The 20007-nt window shown below is 43.3% G+C and overlaps 1 protein-coding gene across 1 annotated transcript; it reads left to right on the plus strand.

The window, feature by feature from the left end:
- The first annotated feature begins 224 nt into the window (after positions 1-224).
- Positions 225-18810, plus strand: epg5 (ectopic P-granules autophagy protein 5 homolog (C. elegans)). The gene is made up of 45 exons (XM_035658393.1): positions 225-756; positions 1101-1718; positions 2294-2554; positions 2648-2846; positions 2977-3113; positions 3209-3316; positions 3405-3478; positions 3610-3718; positions 4426-4540; positions 4622-4772; positions 4872-5027; positions 5116-5273; positions 5584-5735; positions 5961-6101; positions 6204-6365; positions 6451-6573; positions 6688-6950; positions 7076-7216; positions 7322-7466; positions 7806-8003; positions 8334-8441; positions 8542-8664; positions 8913-9079; positions 9189-9425; positions 9562-9685; positions 9792-9936; positions 10132-10303; positions 10607-10769; positions 10867-11009; positions 11146-11302; positions 11572-11766; positions 11855-12068; positions 12582-12754; positions 12883-13090; positions 13203-13278; positions 13647-13750; positions 13847-14022; positions 14577-14801; positions 14892-15101; positions 16150-16294; positions 16393-16635; positions 16858-17071; positions 17193-17411; positions 17509-17623; positions 17715-18810. The coding sequence occupies exons 1-45, from the start codon at positions 703-705 to the stop codon at positions 17895-17897; spliced, it is 7704 nt and encodes a 2567-aa protein (XP_035514286.1). The 5' UTR covers positions 225-702; the 3' UTR covers positions 17898-18810.
- The last annotated feature ends 1197 nt before the right edge of the window (positions 18811-20007 follow it).

Raw genomic sequence — 20007 nt, forward strand, 5'->3', positions numbered from 1 at the left:
CTACAGTAAACAGTGCAAATGGATATGTCCTAAATGAATAAAGCTCAACCAACTACATTAAACAACAAACAAAATTCATAATGAAATTAAAATCTTAAACTGGAGTTTAAATAACTGGAGTGAGTGAAAGTCATACGTAAACTGACATGTTGACATGCACAACAACTTATGATACAGTTTGGGCTCTCTGGCTTTCCGTAGAGAGGTGGAGTAGTCACGTGGTCGAAGATTGTGATCGCTGAGTTCCTGGAACAAACAAAACAAAACAAATGACAGCTGACCATCGGACGGGGCTGCCACCTCCCTGTCACTTGCTTCGACGCGTTGAAATCTTGTTTTTATAACCCGAGCAGCAATACAGAGCAGTTCTCAACGCTGGTGAATAAAACACTGAAGGAGAAAGACAGCAGCTACGCCTTAGCTTAGCTTAGCTATGGAAGAGCGTTTTCTGATACAGAGACTTTCATAAAAAAATAATGCATCCTCTGGATATTGTGTCAATGCTGAGAGACATACTAGTTGTTTGCTCGCTATCCTCCTCCAGCAACTTCTCTCAACCGACCATACGAGGGTGTTTTTGTTTACAGCCAGTGACAAGTGTTTATCTTGACAGCCACAGGCAGCCACTGGTTAGCTGCTTATCACAGGCTCGCTTGCTCTCCCAGCTGATGGTTGCTGTTAAGTAGTGAGCAGACACTGAAGATGGAGGCTGTAAGACCGAAGAAGACCAAAGGAAAAACCAGCGGGAAATCTCAGGTGATTAAACAAACTCCTTTTTACTTTTTGAAGTCCCAGGTTGAAGGTGCAATCCAGCCAGTACTGGTCTGGAGGCAAGACAGGTCTATCCAGTCCACCACAGAGCAAGATAGTTACAAACACATTACATTTTAGAGTAGAGTATCCAACCCAACATACCTTTATGTCTTTAGAAATTAGGAGGAACTGACAAAACTGACTAGAAATTCACATAAACGCCCAGGGGTTTCTTTTGTGGCCACATTCACGATAATGTCTGCCCTTCTGTCACATGTTGAAAACTGCAACACAGGCTGAGCTGTTAACCAAGGATAATTAATTTTTTGTTGCATGTTTTTTTCCAGCTGGCCAGGAAGCAGAAGCAGGCAGATGAAGACAGAAGAGCCACAGCTCCCTCAGCTGTCTGTGATGAAGCCCCTGCCTCTGACTTCACCGACATCCCCCTCAGTCTGCCGTATCAGGAGCCAGAGGAGGAGCAGCCGGACCCTGTTCAGCCCCCTGAGACCACAGCACAGCCATCAGATCTGCCCTCTGAGGAACAGCCGACCTCCTCATCACATACTTCATCCACATCAGTGTCAACTAAGACTTTACAGACTTTAGAGTCAAAAGAGGAGGATGGCGGAGTGGCAGCGGAGGGGGCTGAGCTTAAAGTTGCAGCACAGACCGCTGACTTGGGAAAAGACTCACAGACATGGAATCAGCCTTGTATTTCAACTCAGTTTCAGATCCCAAACGCCCCGAGTGCCCCTGCGCTGTACCCCGCTCTCCCAACCCTGGAGGAGGGCCCCGTGTTGCAGCTCTGTGAGGAAGCCGTGAAGAATCGGGAAAAGGGACCTGCAGTGTTGGCGCTTCCTGAGCAGGAGTCTTCCCCTCCAAATGTACAGCCTCTGGAGTCTGTAGCTGAACTTTCCATGAGTAAACTTTACCCAGAATTACCCAAGACAGCTCCAGAAATCCAGGTAATCTCAACCAAGCATGTGATGTACAGTTCTTTGAAATGGAAGAAAATTGTTTAATTATGTTGTTTATTATGCATACATTTTGTTGTAGTCAAGCACCACGATATTGAAAAGCCATATATATCTCTTCCCTGAAACAATAACATTTAAAAGTCAGTGCTTAACAATTTGAATGCATTGGTAGTAGCAAAATAGCACTGAAAAGTAATTTTTCTAACGCAACTGCACATTAATTCACCATTTTTAACTGTTGTATGGTTTTGGTTATTGTATTGTGGTGATGTAGGCTGAATCTATGTTTTTCTGTTTCAAATTGGCTGTAGCTTATTAGACTGTTTTAGCTGAGTGAACAAGTATTGCCTCTACCTGTTTGGTTATGGTATCCACATTATTTGTGATATTCTCTCTAAAAAATATATATATAAACAAGAATATTATGATATTTGATTCTGTCAATATTGCCCAAACCCAGATGATAACATAGTTATTAAGTGACTACATTCATTGTGTCCTTACATATAAACATGCATCAACTTAAGAGATCATGTCTCTCACCCAATGTTTTTCTTCTGCAGCCGTTCACACTGGAGCAGCTGAGTGTCTGGGAGCCAGGTGGAGGTTTGCGAGCCTGGTTAGAGGGTGTTGAAGTGTGTGCAGCCCAGTTCTGTGCTTTAGCCCGGCAGGAGAACCATGAACTTACCGAACTACTGCAGAACTACTGGCGCTGTCGTAGACAGCTGACCCAGTCACACACACAGCTACACACACAGTCCTCTGACTGCAAGAGCACACAGAATCGTCTCTGGAGCTTCAGAGATGAGCAGCTTACACTTCAGGTGTGGTAGTTAAAACAAAAAGTAGAACTATAGTGTGTAGAGAAACTGTATATAAACTGTAATGACATTTCAAATATAATTTATTCCTTACAGGGTGTGTGTGCAGATCAGTCAAAGGTGTGTGGTTACCACCGCTTCCAGCAGGCAGAGTTCAGTCAGAGCGTGCTGGCTGAGCTGAGGAGGCTGTTTGAAGCTCGCAGTGAGCTGCTCCATCAGAAGGTGGCGCTACATGCGTACACTGCTCTACTGTCACGCCTCCAGGTGGAATCATACTTGTATCGTCTACTAAAAGGTGAGAGACTTATAAATTCTACTGGACTTGAAGTGGCCATAACATGCCTGTTACAAACAAGCCTCTCATGCATAATACCAATATTAAGTACATAACCTGTATGAGATTTGTGTTTGTTTTTTGTTATTAGATTGTTCTGGCAGCCAAACACAGCCTTGTTCTCTTCAACCCTTGAAAGAGGCCATCAGCGTCTTATTTAGCTTCACACGCAGAGTCCTGGATGACACACAGTTCCAGACAGACATCCATCACTGGCTGGACAGATTGGTATACACACACACAAACACTGTACCACTTCTTACTCTACTGGTTAAGGTATTTTGTTGTTTTGTTTGCTCACAAGGTTCTGGTCCACTCTCCAGGTGGCTGTCCTGCTGCGTGTTGGAGGGTCAGGGGAGCACCTGTACCTATTGTGCCATCTTCTGTGCTGTCCTGCCGGGGTTGGCAAGTGGGCTGCACCCTTCCTTCAGGTTAGTTGGGGACACAGTCTTTCATTTATTGTTGTCATGTCAATCTTTACCTTGTACTAGAGTTTTTTTTTCCCAATTTCTGCTTCAGATCCAAGTTTGGGGGAACACCTGTGGAGTGCAGCACTTTATGCAAGCTCTGGCCATCCTAATGTCACCTGCCAGGTAAATATAGGAGCCCCTTTCCTTACCCACTGACTGTGAAGTACAGACTCTAGCTTAATGTCTGTGGTTTTCCATGAGAACCCAGGTCCTTTCAGGGTCTAATAACCAGTGGTCTCTGTGTTTTGACACAGGCACCGTGCAGAGTTTCTGGGACATCTGAAGCCATGTGAGACCCAGAGCTCAGCAGCTTCTGGACCTGAGTCTGGCAACTGGACACTAGTGGATGAAGGGGGAGAGGAGGTATGTATAGGGTGCATTTTGATAAAAGAAGCCAAACTTCCTGTGGGCAAAGTTAATATATTGGGCGTTTTGACTCCCTGACCTATGGGTCTTATCATCTATTAAACCTGTACGATTATTAAAACAGAACCACCTTTGTCGAATCAAATTTATTTGAATATTTTTTTTTTTTATACATAATCACTCAAAAATAAAATACGTCAGGGTGCATATGTCCCTTTTTTACCCAAAAGTAATGGAATAAGAAGCGACCAGTAAGAAGTGTTCCTGGCAAAAACATTATCTGTTTAGTTCTCCTTCCCTGACTATGATGCTCTAAAGAAAATGTGATGTGTCACTGAGGTTTGTAGATGATGAATGTTCTCGTCTTTGTCACATTCAAAGCTGTTGTAAAAAGGGTGCCAAATGAACACCTATGACCATTTAAATATCATGTCTGCTGGTTTAAAACTACGACTGCTGCCAGTATTAATGTGTTGCTTAGGAACCACTTTGTTTTGAGAACCTTATTATTAGAAAAATATTATTTAGAAAAACTGTAACATTTTAAGATACTGTAATTTAAGTATTATATAATATTTTTATAATATTTTAATATTTTTTTTCATTTTTATTTCAATAGAAGCCTCCACTTTGCATCTTGCCTTAAATAAACTGTAAAGAGTAAAGGAGAGCCTGTTATGACTTCTTCTCTGCTCTGTGTTTAGGACGAGGACCCAGAGAGCAGCTGGCTGTTGCTCTGCGAGGAAGATCTGATCTCCCTCCTCACCCAGTTCCCGTTCCAGCAGCTCTATTCATACATGCTGGGAATGACCAAGCAGGGTAAAGGAGTCTGTCTGTCCATCTGTCTGTTTGTCGGTTTATATCCCTCACCTGTGAACTGACACGCCACTTTCCTTCCAGGTGTGTATGAACCCCAGGCCCATTCCAGTCAGAAGATGATGCGTGTGTTTGGTTTTGCTTCCTCCCTCATCGAAATCCTCGCTCTTGGACTACAAACCTACAACAGGGCACGATACAGACAGCTAGTCAAACGAATAGGACACATCATACGGTCAGTGAACCAATCAGAGCACATTAAAACTATAAAAAATCTACCATATATAACGTTAACATTAGATATTCATAATGTTGTCTTCTCTTTTTTCCTCAGAATAACAGTGTGTTATGTGAGTGATCACTGGGCCCAGTATGTGAGTTTAACTGTTGCTGGTGGATCCAGCTCACACTCTCTGTCTTTGGACAAACTACAGCTGGAATATGACCATCTCTTCCTTAGAGCTGTTTTACATGTACTCAGAAACAAAAGGTGAGGAATTGGCCTCAAGTTTCTGTTTTCACTGGAAATTATTTACTTTGAGGGCTTTACATTTATTTTCTGTCGTCCTCTCTTACAGGTTGGGCATTTGGTTGTTTATGTCCGAGATGCCATATGGGACTCTGTCCAGCACTATGCTGTGGAGGGTCCTTTATGTTATGCAGTGTGCAGAGACAGCCGGACTGGAAACTGTCGGCACTGCCAGTGACACACACTCCTGCATTCAGGCTCTTAGAGGTACCAGTAATGCTCTTGACCTACACTAAATATCAAAAATGTAACCAGAAAAGACATTGTCATAATGTTAGATGTGACCCCACAGTTTCATTGTTATATTGAAAACTGAAATTTCTTATCTGAAACACAATTTCTTGCCCCAGACCTATTGAATTGAACTTTTCTCAAACTGCTTAAACACAGTTTCTAAGCCATTTGGCACATGTATTGCATTGGGAATTTAAAACCAGGTTCAAAAATCTGGGTTGTATCATTAAGTTTATTGTTGACAGTTGCCAGCTTCATATTTTGTTTTATGTGTCTGCTACAGATCCAGAGCACCAGGAGAAGTTTGAGCACTGGCTGTGTGAAGTGAACAGCTCTGATGGGATCTCCCTCCTCACCGCACTAGCACACATGGGCACACAGACTCAACACTCTGACCCCGCATTCATCACGACTATAACTCTGCTGATTTACCAGGTATGTCCAGGAGGGAAACTACTAGAATAGGCATGTATAAAATAAAGATGTAGAGTAATTTAGACTGTATTTCATATAGAATGCCTATGGTAAAGAATATAAAAATACAGAGGAGGGTAACATAGAGAAAAAATAAAGTTTCAAGGATTCACCCTGGTCCCTTTGTTAGAAAACATACAGTACATACCTTGTTCTTTGACATCTCTCTTCTTATTGTTGCTCCAGGTGTCTTATGTGAGTGTGTCTACCAGAGAAACTTACTCCAAAGTGGGGAGGGAGTTGCTGGCTGCCATAGCGACAGTCCATCCCTACATAATCTCTGTGCTCCTGGAGAGACTGAGAGAGACCATACAAACTGTAGGAATGGTTGGTGTTGCTTTTAGGTTTTAACTACCTGTCATTGGAAAATATCTAATTCAGCAGAGCTTGAACTCATTAGCTTTTGTTTTGTCTGTGTGTGTGTGTTAGGTGGCTCTGTACTTGTGCAAAGAGCTGCCTCTGAGTCTGTGGCGACCACGGCCAGAGGAGATATGTGTGATCGGGGCCTGGTTGCTCCAGCATCCCCTGTCTGCTGTGGAGAACCGGCTGGCTTGTGTCATACTGGAGGGTCTGAACTGGGGTTACACACAGGTAGTCACTGATGCTTTTAAGATGGTGTGTCCAGATATCTTGAGTACAACTGTGAGTTTGTAGGTAAAGCTGTTTCCTCTTGCAGGATGGCTCCTTGGCCCTGTCTTCATCTCTCCACAGTGAAGTGGCTCTGCTGGTGGCTGAAGCCTATCAGAAGTACCTTACTGACAAACCGTACAGTGGCCTCATATCAGAGGGAATGAAACAGGTGACACATCCGCTCTTTGCTCACAGACGTTTACTTTGAACCACAGAGGCTTCATCATTGCATCCAACGTTACTTTGTTTTCCCATTTTTCTCTTCCTAACTTCCACCCTTCAGGTGTCTTACCTTGCCAGTGTCCTGCGTTTGGGTGTATCTCCTGAAGCATCCTTTAGTCAGTGGGCATGGCAACTGTTGCTGAGGCTGAAGCTCCATGGCAACGCCCAGCACCCTAAAGGAGCCTGGTCGGTCCCTGCTTTGACCTCCAACCCTCCTCCAGAGCTTACACATACTCCTAGCATGCACTCTGTTATCAGGGCTGTAAAAGCAGGCATCCCTATTGGATGCTACCTGTCCATTGCTATGACAACAGTGGGACATAGGTGTGTACTCATTCACTCTATGTCTAATACTTATGGTTGATTTATACATAGAATTTAAATTCTATGTATAAATCAAATCAACAAATCATTTAAATTTAAATTTTCTTTCTGTGTGTTTTTTTTAGTCTGGAGCATTTTTGTACCGATGGAGTCGGGTTGTTGAAGAGTCTGATTCAGTCTCGCCACCTGAGAGCTGCTGTGCATCTTCTGGACAACATCCTACCCCCAACCTACCCTCTCAGCTTCTACCTGCTCAACAACTCTCAGTAAGAAAGATTCATCCTTCTCACGCAGCCTATGAAAGAGTAGAAATAAAGTATTTATTATCGCAGCTACTGTATCTCCAACTGTCTCTCCTCTGTTTATGCCAGGTTTGTAAGCTGTATCCAGTTGTTCTTGCAGTACGACAGCGTGTGTCCTCAAGGTGTGACACAGCAGGTCACTCACCGGGTAGCACCACTACTCACAGGAACCACCTATGGAGACAATGTCCGACTGCTGAACAGTGTCATTCAGGTTGGTCGCAAGACTTTAACAAAAGAATATATTTCAGGTCAGAAAATTGTTAATTGTTAAACCAAAGTGTATCAGCCTACTTTTATTTATTTATTCTTGTTTTATTTTGACTATTTTGTTTGTTGTATCTTGTTCATGTGTATTTTATTTTTGTGTGTTTTGTGTGAAGAGATTTATACATATACTGGAATATGTGTTAAGTTGTTGATAAAAAAAATACAGAAAAGATGGCTCAAAGTTTTAAGCCAAAGCATCTTGTGAAATGATTATAAGTTGTTTCAGCCCATACATCTTCTCTAAAGAGGACATTTATAAATGTGTGTGTGTTTTATCTTCCAGAGTCATGTGGTGGAGAGCTCTCAGCCCAGCCGTGTCGGTGCTGCAGCAGTGCTGGAGTTTTGGGTGGGGATTTTGACTCAGCAGAACCTGTGGTACCGGGACAAAACAGTCCTGTTCCTCATGGATCAAATCTGCTGTGCTGCATTCACACAACATCAGGAGGAATGTGTGCAAAAACTTCTGTATCAACAACATAAGGTATTTACTCACTTGTGTAAGAGGTTTGCATTATTTAGAGAATCTTACAGGTCTCACAGGTGCAGATGCTAAATTTACCACTGCAAGCTGCCTTAGGTAACATTATAAAGACAAATACTATATTAACATTTAATGTAAGAGCAAGAGCTTGGTGGAGAGGGATACTGAACAGTCACATTTAACCTATTAAGATTTTAATTTTAGTGTTCATTCACACTGTGATAAAAACTGATCTGGTATCATTAGTGATTATATTTTGAAGCCAACTTTCTTTCCATCAGGAGCTGAACAAGCTCATCGTGCATTTTTCCATTTTCTTACCTAATGCAGAATGCCTTGGGTTACCATGGAGATCGGGGTCTGCTCTCCTCTCTGGTTGGCTGGATTGCTGGAAATGCCACACCCTCGTTCATAGAGGGCCAATCCCTGAGTGCGGAGGTAAGGGTCCCCCAAGCACCAACAATATGTGCAAGTAATCTTGATTATATATGTAAAGTTCTCAGTGTTGACAGACTTGTTGTTGTCTGTGTGTTTGTAGGTTTGGTTCGCCTGGCTGGTGCTGAATATGGAGGGCGTGTTTGAGGATGATTCTCAGCTGAGACGCTGTGTTGAAAATGAACTCCTGTCAGAGCCCAACATTTCCCCAGAACAAGCCTTAAAGGTATACAAACGCACAAAAAATTATACATTTGTTAAGGTTAAAATATTAGGATTACTGTTATACTTGCAGTGTAAGCAATCAGTATCTCTTCTCAGTTCACTAGATATTTCACAATACAGGATATAGTAGTGGAGGTCAAAATGTTGCCAAGTCAATGAGCAGTGGCATTGTGGTGAGCAGTGTTTACTAGTCTGGGTGCTAAGTGCTCTACGTAGATGGTGTTAATAGTGTGTCTTTGTCTGAGCCAGAAGGCGCAGCAGAGGCTGAAGTTGCCTGTAGCACCATCTCTGCAGCGGCTGCAGGTGTACCGCTGGGCCTGTCAGGCCTTAGCCACGCCTCCCGACCACCTGCTCCTTCCCCTGGTGTGGCAGAAGTTCCTACAGCTCTACTTCAGACAGCCAGGACCTGACTATGGGTACGATGCACACACTCACTACTATCCATATCCATAAATAAACCAGGAAATAGAAATAGAAAATGAATTTGAAGCGTCCATGACTATTTTTCTATTCGTTGTCCACCAGGCTGGCTGCAGGGGGATGTATTGGCCGAAGGTACTTCCAGGGCTCTTCTCAGGCCACCTTACTCAGAGACCTGAGACAGAGAATACAAGAGGTGTCTGACTTCCACCATGCTGCCAGCCAGGCCCTAAGGGTGCCCCCACCACACACGCCTTCATCAGACAGCCAGGGCGACGAAAGCCCAGACAATCCCCGTCCTCGTTACCTCACCTCTCCTCAGCTACACTCAGAGCTGGTCAGGTAGGTCACTGAAGCTTAATACACTTAAATATATGCTCAAAATATACGCTCACATTCCTTCCTGTTGTTTGGCAGGTAGTAGCAGCCTTTAATGTGTTAACAGGCTCTAAAATCTCAGATAATTGGTTGCCTACAGGTTGTTTGGTGTATTTGCTGTGTGGTTTGATGATGAGACTCTGCAGAAGCAGGAGGTATACCTTCCTTCTCTTCCTCCCGAGTATGAACCACACAGACTGGCACAAGTCATGCAGCGACAGCAGGTGGGTTTGGCCTCATGTGTTTACATTCTTTGTGTTTAATAGGTTATTCAAATCTGGCGTTATATAGCTCATACATTTGAATTTGTGTTGTCGTGTTTTGCTGTAGGAACTGTGGCTAGAGTATGTGGACCAGGAGCGTCTGCAGTATGATGAGAGAGAGGTTCTATCTCTGTGGGAAAAGGTGCAGAGTGAGCCAGTTTTCTTACAGGCCCAAAACCCCGGCTTCACTGACTACACCAGCCTCAACAATGGTACTAACCCAAAATTCATTCTGTAGATTTAAAAGAATAACTTCAACAGACATGCAGTGGTAAATGTAAAAGTGAACAGGTTTTAATTCAACAAGAACAGTAGTTCATATACATGCCCTCCACCATATCTGTTTGGTTTTTTTCCTATAGTTTTTCACCAGTTTAATGTTGTGCTTTGTGTGTCTCTGTGTGCAGCAAGGGAGCGTATTCTGTCCAACCTGCAGAAGCATCCAGTTCCCCGTCCACCTCCAGAGCTGCAGCAGCAGAGGGCTCCAGTAGCTGAAGTCCCCACAGCCTGCCTCACTGACTCTAAAGCTGCTGCCGAACTGGTGAAGCAGGACCTCAGCATCCTGCAGGACCAGGCCAGGTACATGGAGTTCATACAGAAGTTTAAAAAACCAGTGCATAGGATTTAGTGGCATCTAGCGGTATAGTTGCAAAAATCAACTCCCTTTCCAAGCGTGAAGGAGAAACTAGCAAACTATCTAAAAAAGCCCTATCCACAGCCAGTGTTTGATTTGTCCAATCTGGGCTACTGTAGAAACATGGCAGTTCAACATGACTCCATGGAAGGCAACCTGCAGCGTAGTGTGTGTGTAGATAAAAAATAGCTCATTCTAAGGTAACAAAAACATGCCGATTACCAAATACTTGTTCATCTTGTTGTCAGGATTGCAGTGGCACGTGAAGCCCAGCAGGTGGCGATGGAGCAGGAGCTGCTGGAGAGCCTTCCTCTACTTTATAAGAACCAACCAGAGCAGGTCACCATGGCCCTGGAGTGTAAAGGGAAGGGAGGGCAGCCGTGCCAAGGACCTGCAAACATCACTGTCACAGTACGACCACCAAAAACCGCATACCAGCCACATTGTTGTGCATTTTAGAACTGTTTTCCCATGATCCATTAATGTGTTTGTCTTTGTAACCGCGTAGTGTGAGCGTGTCCAAAGACAGGAGGCAGTGCAGACTCAGATAACGTCGCTGCGCAGGGACATCAAGAAGCTTCAAACCGACTCCATGGCTCCTCCACCTCAAAGCCTGGCCCAGGCTGCTGTTCACACTGAGAACTTTATCACGTCAGTATAAACACATTGCGATATCAAAAATAAAAACAGGATTCACGTCACAATAAGTATAAGTGCAAACACATTTGGGAGGAAGTAGAATGATTAAATGTTGTGACTAATGCATGGATTGTTTTTATGTGCTCAGGGCTCTGGTGAATATGTACAAGGCTCAGAAATCACCAGCAGTCCAGCATGTTGGCGTGTCTGCCTTCTATCAGGTGGTCTCCTATGTGTGCGAAGACACTCTGCGTCATCCCCCAACACGCCAGTACCTCTCCTCATGTGTGGAGATTCTGGGACAGGTGCGCACAAACATACACACACACACAACAGTACAAGATTTATGTCAAGAATTGTCTTGCTTTATTTAGAACACCCAAACAGATTTAAGTTGTTAAGTCCCTCACCTCTGTTAACCTGAATCACAAACACTCTGGGTTTAAATAGGACACGGCTGTGACCAGTTAGACATAACTGATTAGAAAAAGGGCCAGGTTAACTCTCTTATTACACATTCTGTGGACTTCTTAAATTTATAGACTGGCATTGACCTTTCTTGTTTTGTGTCTAGGTGTTTATCCAGGGCAATGCAGAGGAATGTGGGCGTGTCTTGAAGAGCATCCTGGAACAGAGGCGTCTTTGCCCACTCATTTCCCCCTTCTTCACTCCCAACGCAGCGCCCAGTCAGCTCGTCTTTCTCTACCAAGACGTGGTGACATCCTTACACCTCGACAGTGCTGATGTCATTTTCATGCTGCTCACAAAGGTTAGCTTAGACACAAATGCAGCCTACTGAAGAAATATGATATACTCCAGTCCAGTTATAGTAACAACTTCTGTCTCTCCCACTGTAGTTTGATTTGTCCCAGTGGCTGAATGAAGCCCATCCTGTGTTTTCGGAGAGAACCCGTTTGCTGGAGTTGGTCCACGGAGCTCTCTGTGTCTGCGGCCGAGACCCTGAGCCTGAACTTCTGACACCTTTTCACCTCTTCACCAAACACTGGACCTGGCTTTTACGCCACCATTTCCCTGATCACTACAGTGACTGCCTTCGTCTGCTTATGACCAGTAAGTGTGTGTGTGTCTGTGTACAAAGGCTGCCCAATATGAATATATGAATATGATGATTCAAATTATTATTAACTCTAAAATCATCATGAATCATCATATTCATGGGACACCTTGCCTGGTAATTCACTTAGGAGCAAGGACTGCTTCAAAAAGTGTTCTTGTGATTCATCAAAACACATTCATGCTTCTGAAAGAATGCCTCCTACTCATGTTCTCACCAACAGAAGATACAATTAAGTAATAACAAAACTAAAGTTGGCTGAATCAGTCCATCAATGCACTGCACCAGATGTGAGTCGAAAAAATGTGTAGGGTATAGCCTTAGTGTGTCTATTTTATCAAGACAGAATTGTTAACAACATGATGAGATAAAATTATTCCAAATAAAGGCAGAAATGCTAAATCACTTATCAAAAGATCTGCTATAGTATTTTTCTTGCAAGAATATTGAATTTAAGTGTTTAATTTGCGACTTCTTTAACAAACAAAGGCATTTCTAAACTTCATCAGGCTCCTCAAACCAGTTACTGAGTCCAGAGTGCTGGAAGGTTACTCTGCGAGTGCTGGGCTGCTTACCTCCATCGCGCAGTAGCAAGAGTAAAGCTGAACAAGCCACCACTGATGTCTCTGGCCGCACTGTCGCTTCTCCGTACAGATCTCCCATCAGCCTCTCCCCTCAGCAGGTAACTAATGCTAATAGATTTCAAACCTCTTAATCTGATATTAGCAAACATGTCGTATTATCTGTCTCATTAAATTGTAAACATTTATTATTAATCCAACCTTGCTGGTTTTAATTGGTTGCTAACAGGTGGATGAGACAGTTGATTGGCTGAGTGATTACTTCCTGCGTAGTCGCCTCAGTAAGGCAGATCTCCGCAGCTTTGGCCTCTATTCAGCCTGGACTCCCTACATCAGTGAGGTTGTTTCCTTCTGGGACCATTTGATTGGGTGTCTAATCAACGTACAGTTCAGCAGCTGTACCCGAGAGTCAGTGGGCAGTAGCAAAATAATGAAAGGTAACTGCCAGATGTCAGCACACTCATGGATAATTAATACAAATCAGCTGATTTGTGCATATACTTCGATAATACCTGTTGTTATAAACAGGAAATGTATCTTCTCTCACAGCTCTGCACGACCTGCACAGTAAGATTGTGAAGTTATTTAAGCCTTGGATCTTTCCTCTGGACACCGATGATAGCGGGTAAGCGTGGCGTACCCTCAGCTCTCGAGCAGTCATTGGTTTTAGAGTCAGATGTGAAACAGACTCCAGAGAGGGCATCAGATCCAAAATATTCACATTCCACGAGCCTGATTCTTTTCACATGTAACCTTTGGTCCATTTGCAGGTGGATAACAGATGCTTCTGGTTGTAGTAGTCGCATTACATAACTGAATCAGCTGTGGGAAGTTTTTTTAAGTCTCTGAAGCACACTATACATTACAAAAAGCAAACCAAAACACAACACTGCTTAGAGAGAAAAGAACACATTAGATGTTTACTTCTGAGTTATAAGTCAACCATAAACTCTCACATGACAGAAGGTTAATATCAGTGTCTCTTTGTCTCAGTCCCCTCAAGTGTTACCCCTGGCTGGAGACAGATGCAAGTGCCTCAGGATGTCTGGTTGGTCTGTACGCTCAACTCACTGACACACTGCATCACAAATTCAGAGGTAGGTTTCCAGCAGTCCTGTATTGCTGCTACTCTCTGTTGTCTATCCTGTTAAAGTACAATATTGTATTGATGTATAACCTTGTGTGTGTTGCAGATCGTCTGCTGCCCAGCCAGAGAGGTGCCCTGTGGCTGTGTATGATGCAGTACTGTGAGAGCTGCACTTCTCCCCGTACACCCGAGTACCTTCTCTACCTGTACCACACACACCTCCGCAGCCTACCCTGGAGACACCTGCACCCTGACACTCAGCTAATGGAGCAGCTCTTTAATGTGAGACACCCTAACGTTTGACTCCTCACCCCTGACACTGCACACTAGACTAGACATGCATGACACAGGGGAGTTTGCTCATTTGAGACCTGGGTCTTTTGCCCTTACCTTCTATTATTAGCCTGACTTCTTGTAATTACAGTTTCGACACCCCGTTCCTGGAAACAAGCTCTTGTCTCTCTAGACCCACATGGAAATATTGAGGCTACTATATAGAATGTGCACAGTTTAGAATATATAAAGTCAATAAATCAAATCCCAAAGGCTGATAATCTTTTTTTTATACATGCATGAATGAAGAAGCAGGAGGAGGTAATGGCAAGCTGCTATTTTCATTATTCAAGAACAAATATCATGTTTATTTTGTCCAATAATTTATAGCTGGGATGTTCTGATTACATTCAAGATAACAGGAATATAAATATAGCCATAAATGTGCAGTTAAACATTAAGTAGGAGTTTAACATACAATTAGTAAACTTGTAAATATAAAATATAGTCAGTTGATTTCTTTGTAGTTCTGTTAACAAAGTTGTTTTTTGTTGTGTCTGCAGGTGGAGAGAGGAAGTCCCAAGAGCTGCTTCCTCTTTCTCGGAGAGGTGTTATGTGAAGTTAACTGGGTCAGCGTCCTAAGTGACCACTTACAAACGCCTCCCACCTCTACAACATATCCAACTCTACCGGACACGGGTACTCAGAAGGAGTCACACACCATGTTAGTCTATCTACTATACATGCTTGTTTTTCTAGCAAAGGAGGAACAGCTCCTGAGCCAACAGGTAGGTCCAGAATATTTTGGTTTCACATCAGGGTCAGACTTCTTCCTTTTACTTCATTCATTCTTAATTCTTTCCCTCCTCAACCCCCAGGACTCCCCTCTACTCAGTCTATTGGTCCAGTCAACCTCCCTGCCCTGGCACCAACTGGACCTGTCCTCATACCAGGGCATTCTGGGATATGTCAGCACCCACTACCCTCCCTCCTTGCTGCTCAGTGCGGATTCTGCGCCTCAGCTGCTGCTGAAATCACTGCGTAGTGCTGCTGGCCTTCATCCCCGCCCTAATGAAGTTCCACACAGGGTTAGACAACACAGTGCTGTTGGTTTTACAAAAGCATCTAGAATTATGCCTATTATTCAAGTTATAGCTACATTACATTACTGTTGCTTTAATCTCCCAAACTTTAGATCTATATGTAACAGGTGGCGGCCCAGTCAATGTTTTATGCCATGAAATTTATCACAGAACATACCCACTGATGATTTAATATGAATACAGTACATCAGACATTTCTTTATAAATTGGACACAACATTCATTCATAACTCCATAAATAAATTAATAAAAAAAATCTTTAGCCACATAAAGCTGCTATTTCCTCACAGTAAATGTATACAGTGAATGGGTGAACCAGTACAGCAATATTATACAGAGGAGCCCTAATGTTGGAGACTATAGAAATGCCCAAGGCAGGTACGGCTTGTGTAAAAGTGGGAGGCTTGGAACAGCCGCTTTAAATTTAGACTCAAACAATTCAGTATTCTGTGCCAGCTCTGTATCATTCAGCCAAATTACATAAATGTAACACTTAAATCCTTATAGTTGCTGTTGATGTTGAGCAGCAGAAGGCTGTTTTATACCACTTGATAATGTTCCAAAGTAGTCAGATTTTGGCAGTACACCACCAGGCCATACTGTACACAGGACCACTCTAAGATCCAGCATTACATTTTCAATTTAATTTGACCAGTTTAATTCCTAAAAATAGCCTTGCTGTCAGACATACAGTGGGCACTACTAATTATAGCATAAAATATTCATGAAAAGCTGTGGAAGTTAGATACATTCATACCAACAAAAAACTATAAACTTATTGTAGATATCAGAAACGTATTTATGTATTTCTTTGGTAAAGTTGACACATACTGTCAGCTAAATAATCTCTTTTTGAAAGAAACTGCATTCAACCCACTGATAATTTATAAATGATATAATTCTCAGCATACATTGTATGTCTTATAATTTGTAAGATTATATTTGACAAATGTATGTATTTATTCAGATATATATTTTTGTACAGCACTGACCCAAACAATAATGTATAATCTCTGTTACTTTCCATCTGTCAGGAGGAGACGCTGAAGGCTGGAGTGTACGTGTGCTGGTGTGTGCAGTCTCTGGTCACTCTGGAACAAGGAGGCAGCATCAATCTCAGCAGCCTGGAGGCTCAGATGGAGTCACTTCTGGAGAGCGTTGTCATGTTCAACCCACCAGGTGAGTCTTCACAGTCGTCCTCAACAACATTGTCAACCAACAGAAACAAATTCTTTTATCACCTCCACTGTACCACTTCCTGCTCTTTTCCTCCACAGAGACGGGTTTGGAACAGAGGCACATGGCGTTCTGCAGTCTGTTCAGCGACGCTCTGGCTTTGCTGAATGGAGTTGGTGTCTCAACAGGCGAGGCACTCTCTGCTCACGTCATTACCTGGCTGGACAGGAAGGGGAGGGGCTTTCCTATCCTGCCTCTTCTCACGGCGTGCTCCCGCTGTCTTGCATCAGTACGACACATGACGCGTATCATGGAGGCATGCATTACAGCGTACTTCAATCATGGTAACCAAAGTTAAGTTTTTTTTCGTACCCATTTTATTTAACTGAGGATTACTGAGGAACTACTTTTTTGTGTGGGAAAGTTGTCATCTTGTACAGTTTATGACTTACTGTTACAGCAAGAGGAATGTGTTCTCTCTCTCTAAATCTCTCTCTTTAGTAAAGATAGTTTAATGCGATATCAAGGATTCATGTGTTTTTCCACTGTCTGTGTTTTCATTTCAGCTGAGGAGGACTCTGTAGGTTGGGGTCCTGTGTTGGTATCGCTGCAGGTGCCTGAGCTCACAGTGGATGACTTCCTCTCTGAGAGCCAATCAGGTGGCAGCTTCCTGACGCTCTATGCCTTCATCCTGCAGCGCCTCAACACTGAGTACACAGCAACCAATGAGAGGAGGACTCTGGCTCTAATTAACACATGGACCAATCAGGTCTTCCCCAGGTTTGATCCGCTCATTCACTCATTTGGTTGCCTCTTACGGATTTTAAAGGTCCATTAAGCATGTCAGCATGTGTACTTTGCAAGTGTATTATACATGCTATTGTGTGTTTTGTGTGTCCAGTGGTCCAGGTGATGAAGCCAAGCTGTTTCTTTGGTGGCACAAAGCACTGAATCTGTCAGCGGAGCAGCTGCAGCCGCAGTCAGGCCAGACTGAAGTGTCAGGAGTTGTGATGGGTCTGTTGAGGTTGCAGACCAGGCTGCTTCAGCTGGGAGAAGAAAGACTGAACTCTGGGCTGTTAGGAGCTATAGGCCTGGGGAAGAGGTCTCCTGTTTCTAACAGGTAAGCTCACATGCATTTTATTTACACTACGGTAACTATAAAAATTTACGCCAGATAGTATGAAATAATAATTGATTATCGTTGATAAACCACCCAGATTCAGGGTGGTGGTACGCAGTCTGGCAGCATTCCTGTCAGTCCAGGTGTCATCAGAGACCGAGCTTCGACTGCAACCCACCAGTGACTTGCAGCTCTCCGCCAAAGCACAGCAAGTATGCAACAAAAACTACAAATACAGTGTTTTCATTTTCTAGCCTGCAATTATCTCCCAAAAATAACTTGTCGTCTTTTCTGTGGATGCAGACATTGGGGATGTTGGAGGCCATGCCCGGCAATAAGCAGTATGCTGAGCTAGAGGACTCTGTGAACAAAGTTGTCCAATTCATCCGCTACCCAGGACATTGTCTCAGAGATGGACCCCGACTGCTGGCCCTGCTAGCCAATCTCCTATATCCGGACCTCAGATACCTGCACATTATCCGTTAACCATGACTTGACCTGAAACTTATGCTGGAGATCTGGGAGGACGTTAGTCTTCCGTGGAAAACAGAGTGACATTAAATCTCTGTTCTGCACAGTGAAAAACTTTCTGGAGCACAATGATTTCAAGTAGTGACACTGGTACTCAATCGCTGTTGCTGTTATATGAGCAAGAGCTACATATCTTATCAGCGAGGGCTTCGTGTGACAGACAATGACTATTCATCAGACCTCACTGTGCATTTGTGAAAATAACTTTTGACTGATTATGTTCAATGAAGGGTTGTACAACCAGTCAGAAGCATAGGAAATGTTATGTGCTAACCTCTAATCTTTACTTGCACTTTGCTTTCTTTCTTCTCATGTTTATGCCTTGTTGCTTTTTATATAACTTGCTTGTTGATTTTCAACACATCTGTTCTAGTCTTGATCTGAGAGGAAGTTGCACATATTTATTGAAGCAGAATTCATGAATCAGAATTCAACACTGGGCTTTAGGTGTGAGTTTTACACCTGCATGTGGAACCTAACAGAAAAAAGTTGAAGGGTCCACAGATTATTTGGAGGAAGTTGAAGGACATATCTAATAGGCCTATACGTTTAGTAGTACCTTGTTAAAACGGGGTGGGGGACATACCAGGAAAGCTGGTAGGCAGGGTTCAATGCCTGGTACAACTCCTAAAGTCAGCTTTTGATGCTAGCATCTAGCTACAAGCTACAATCTAAAGTCAGTTTAACTCATTTCAAGCTGCTGTACATATACAGATGAATACAGTGGCTGCCTGTATGAAGTGTTCATGTTTAGTACCAGAACGTTTGCCAGTATTGTTTTTATGTCCAGCCAAAAGTGCTTTTCTTGTTTCTGCCAAAGAGATGTTATTTTAATTTGCTCTGCTACTTAAATCTTCTTGACTATGTACTCTGGTTGTTTCATCTGTCTTTGTTTGGTACAAAAACTGCAGTCTGAAAAAGCACACGCACTAGAAGATACGCTGTGTGCCACACCACTTGGCTTCCTTATAAAGTAGTGTTCGCAATGTAATACAAGTTACTGACGCTGATGGTATTACTAAACAACCAGGCATGTCATGTCATAACTGGACTTATATACACAAATGGTGGTACATATTGGTGATATGAGGATAAAGGCAGATTTCTCAGACCTTCAGACTGTACTCTACATCCAACACAGTTTTCATATTTTTAATACCCTTGCTCTGTGCCATCTTAATAACAATCGTGCTGCACTTCTGCAGTGTCAAGCTCGCCTTATTGCCTGTGTTATGTGGTGGCTGTTAATGTCAAAAGCATTTCTTTTTATGAGTCAGTGATTAGGAATGGGTCTCTTGGGCTGCTGGAGGAGGGAGGTACAGAGCTGGGCTGCACGAAGGAGACTATGTTCAATAAAGGGAACTGAATGTCTCTCAGTTGGTATTTACCAATTCGACTCAGTGATCAGGGACAATATGTAGTACATGAACCCTCTGAGAGCAGCAAGACTGATCTATACTCCCTGGACAGGTCACGTGGAGGGACACTGCTTTATGAATCAAGCTGTAAAGACACCGATGAGAGAAACAAAAAGATCCACACAGCAATACCAAATACATTGTACAACAAAACTGGCCTGCAATCTGCATTTTCCATGCATAATGCTGCAGATGGTCAAACTTAAATTAAAGCTTCCTCGAATAAGCAGCCTGTTATGACAAGCGTGTAATTTGATTGGCATCCACATCCTGTTGTTCTTTGCATCTGTGCGAAGGTACAATACATGTCCCCAGCTGAAAGAAGCTTTTACAAAGACTGTTCAGGCGGGCGGTCTATAAATTGAGCTGTGTGCTTTTGTGCACACGTACATCCAGCATCCTCACTTGACACCACCACGTCTGTCTGGGAGAAAACCTCTCTTCAGGCAATGGTGGTCTCTATGGTTACAGGAAGGGTAGAAGTGAGAGAGGAGGTGGAAAGGACGGGGTGTTCTGAGTCTGAGAGAGGAGGTGGGAGATGCTTACAGACGCTCATCGCTGCCTGCTCTTCACACTCAAAAACGGCCTCCGGTGTGTTCTGTGAAACGCTCCTCTGCTGTCTCTCGCCATCTAACCCCCCCCCCCCC

Source organism: Morone saxatilis, unplaced genomic scaffold (assembly GCF_004916995.1).
Source record: "Morone saxatilis isolate NCDOM2014 unplaced genomic scaffold, NCSU_SB_2.0 Contig16, whole genome shotgun sequence".
Classification (NCBI taxonomy): Eukaryota; Metazoa; Chordata; class Actinopteri; family Moronidae; genus Morone; species Morone saxatilis.

Bases quoted from the DNA above. Each gene is read 5' to 3' on its own strand.
- epg5 (XM_035658393.1), top strand. From the start codon at position 703: ATGGAGGCTGTAAGACCGAAGAAGACCAAAGGAAAAACCAGCGGGAAA. The intron at 5,274-5,583 runs GTACCAGTAATG...TGTCTGCTACAG, and splicing joins CTGCATTCAGGCTCTTAGAG to ATCCAGAGCACCAGGAGAAG. The intron at 12,069-12,581 runs GTAAGTGTGTGT...AAACTTCATCAG, and splicing joins CCTTCGTCTGCTTATGACCA to GCTCCTCAAACCAGTTACTG.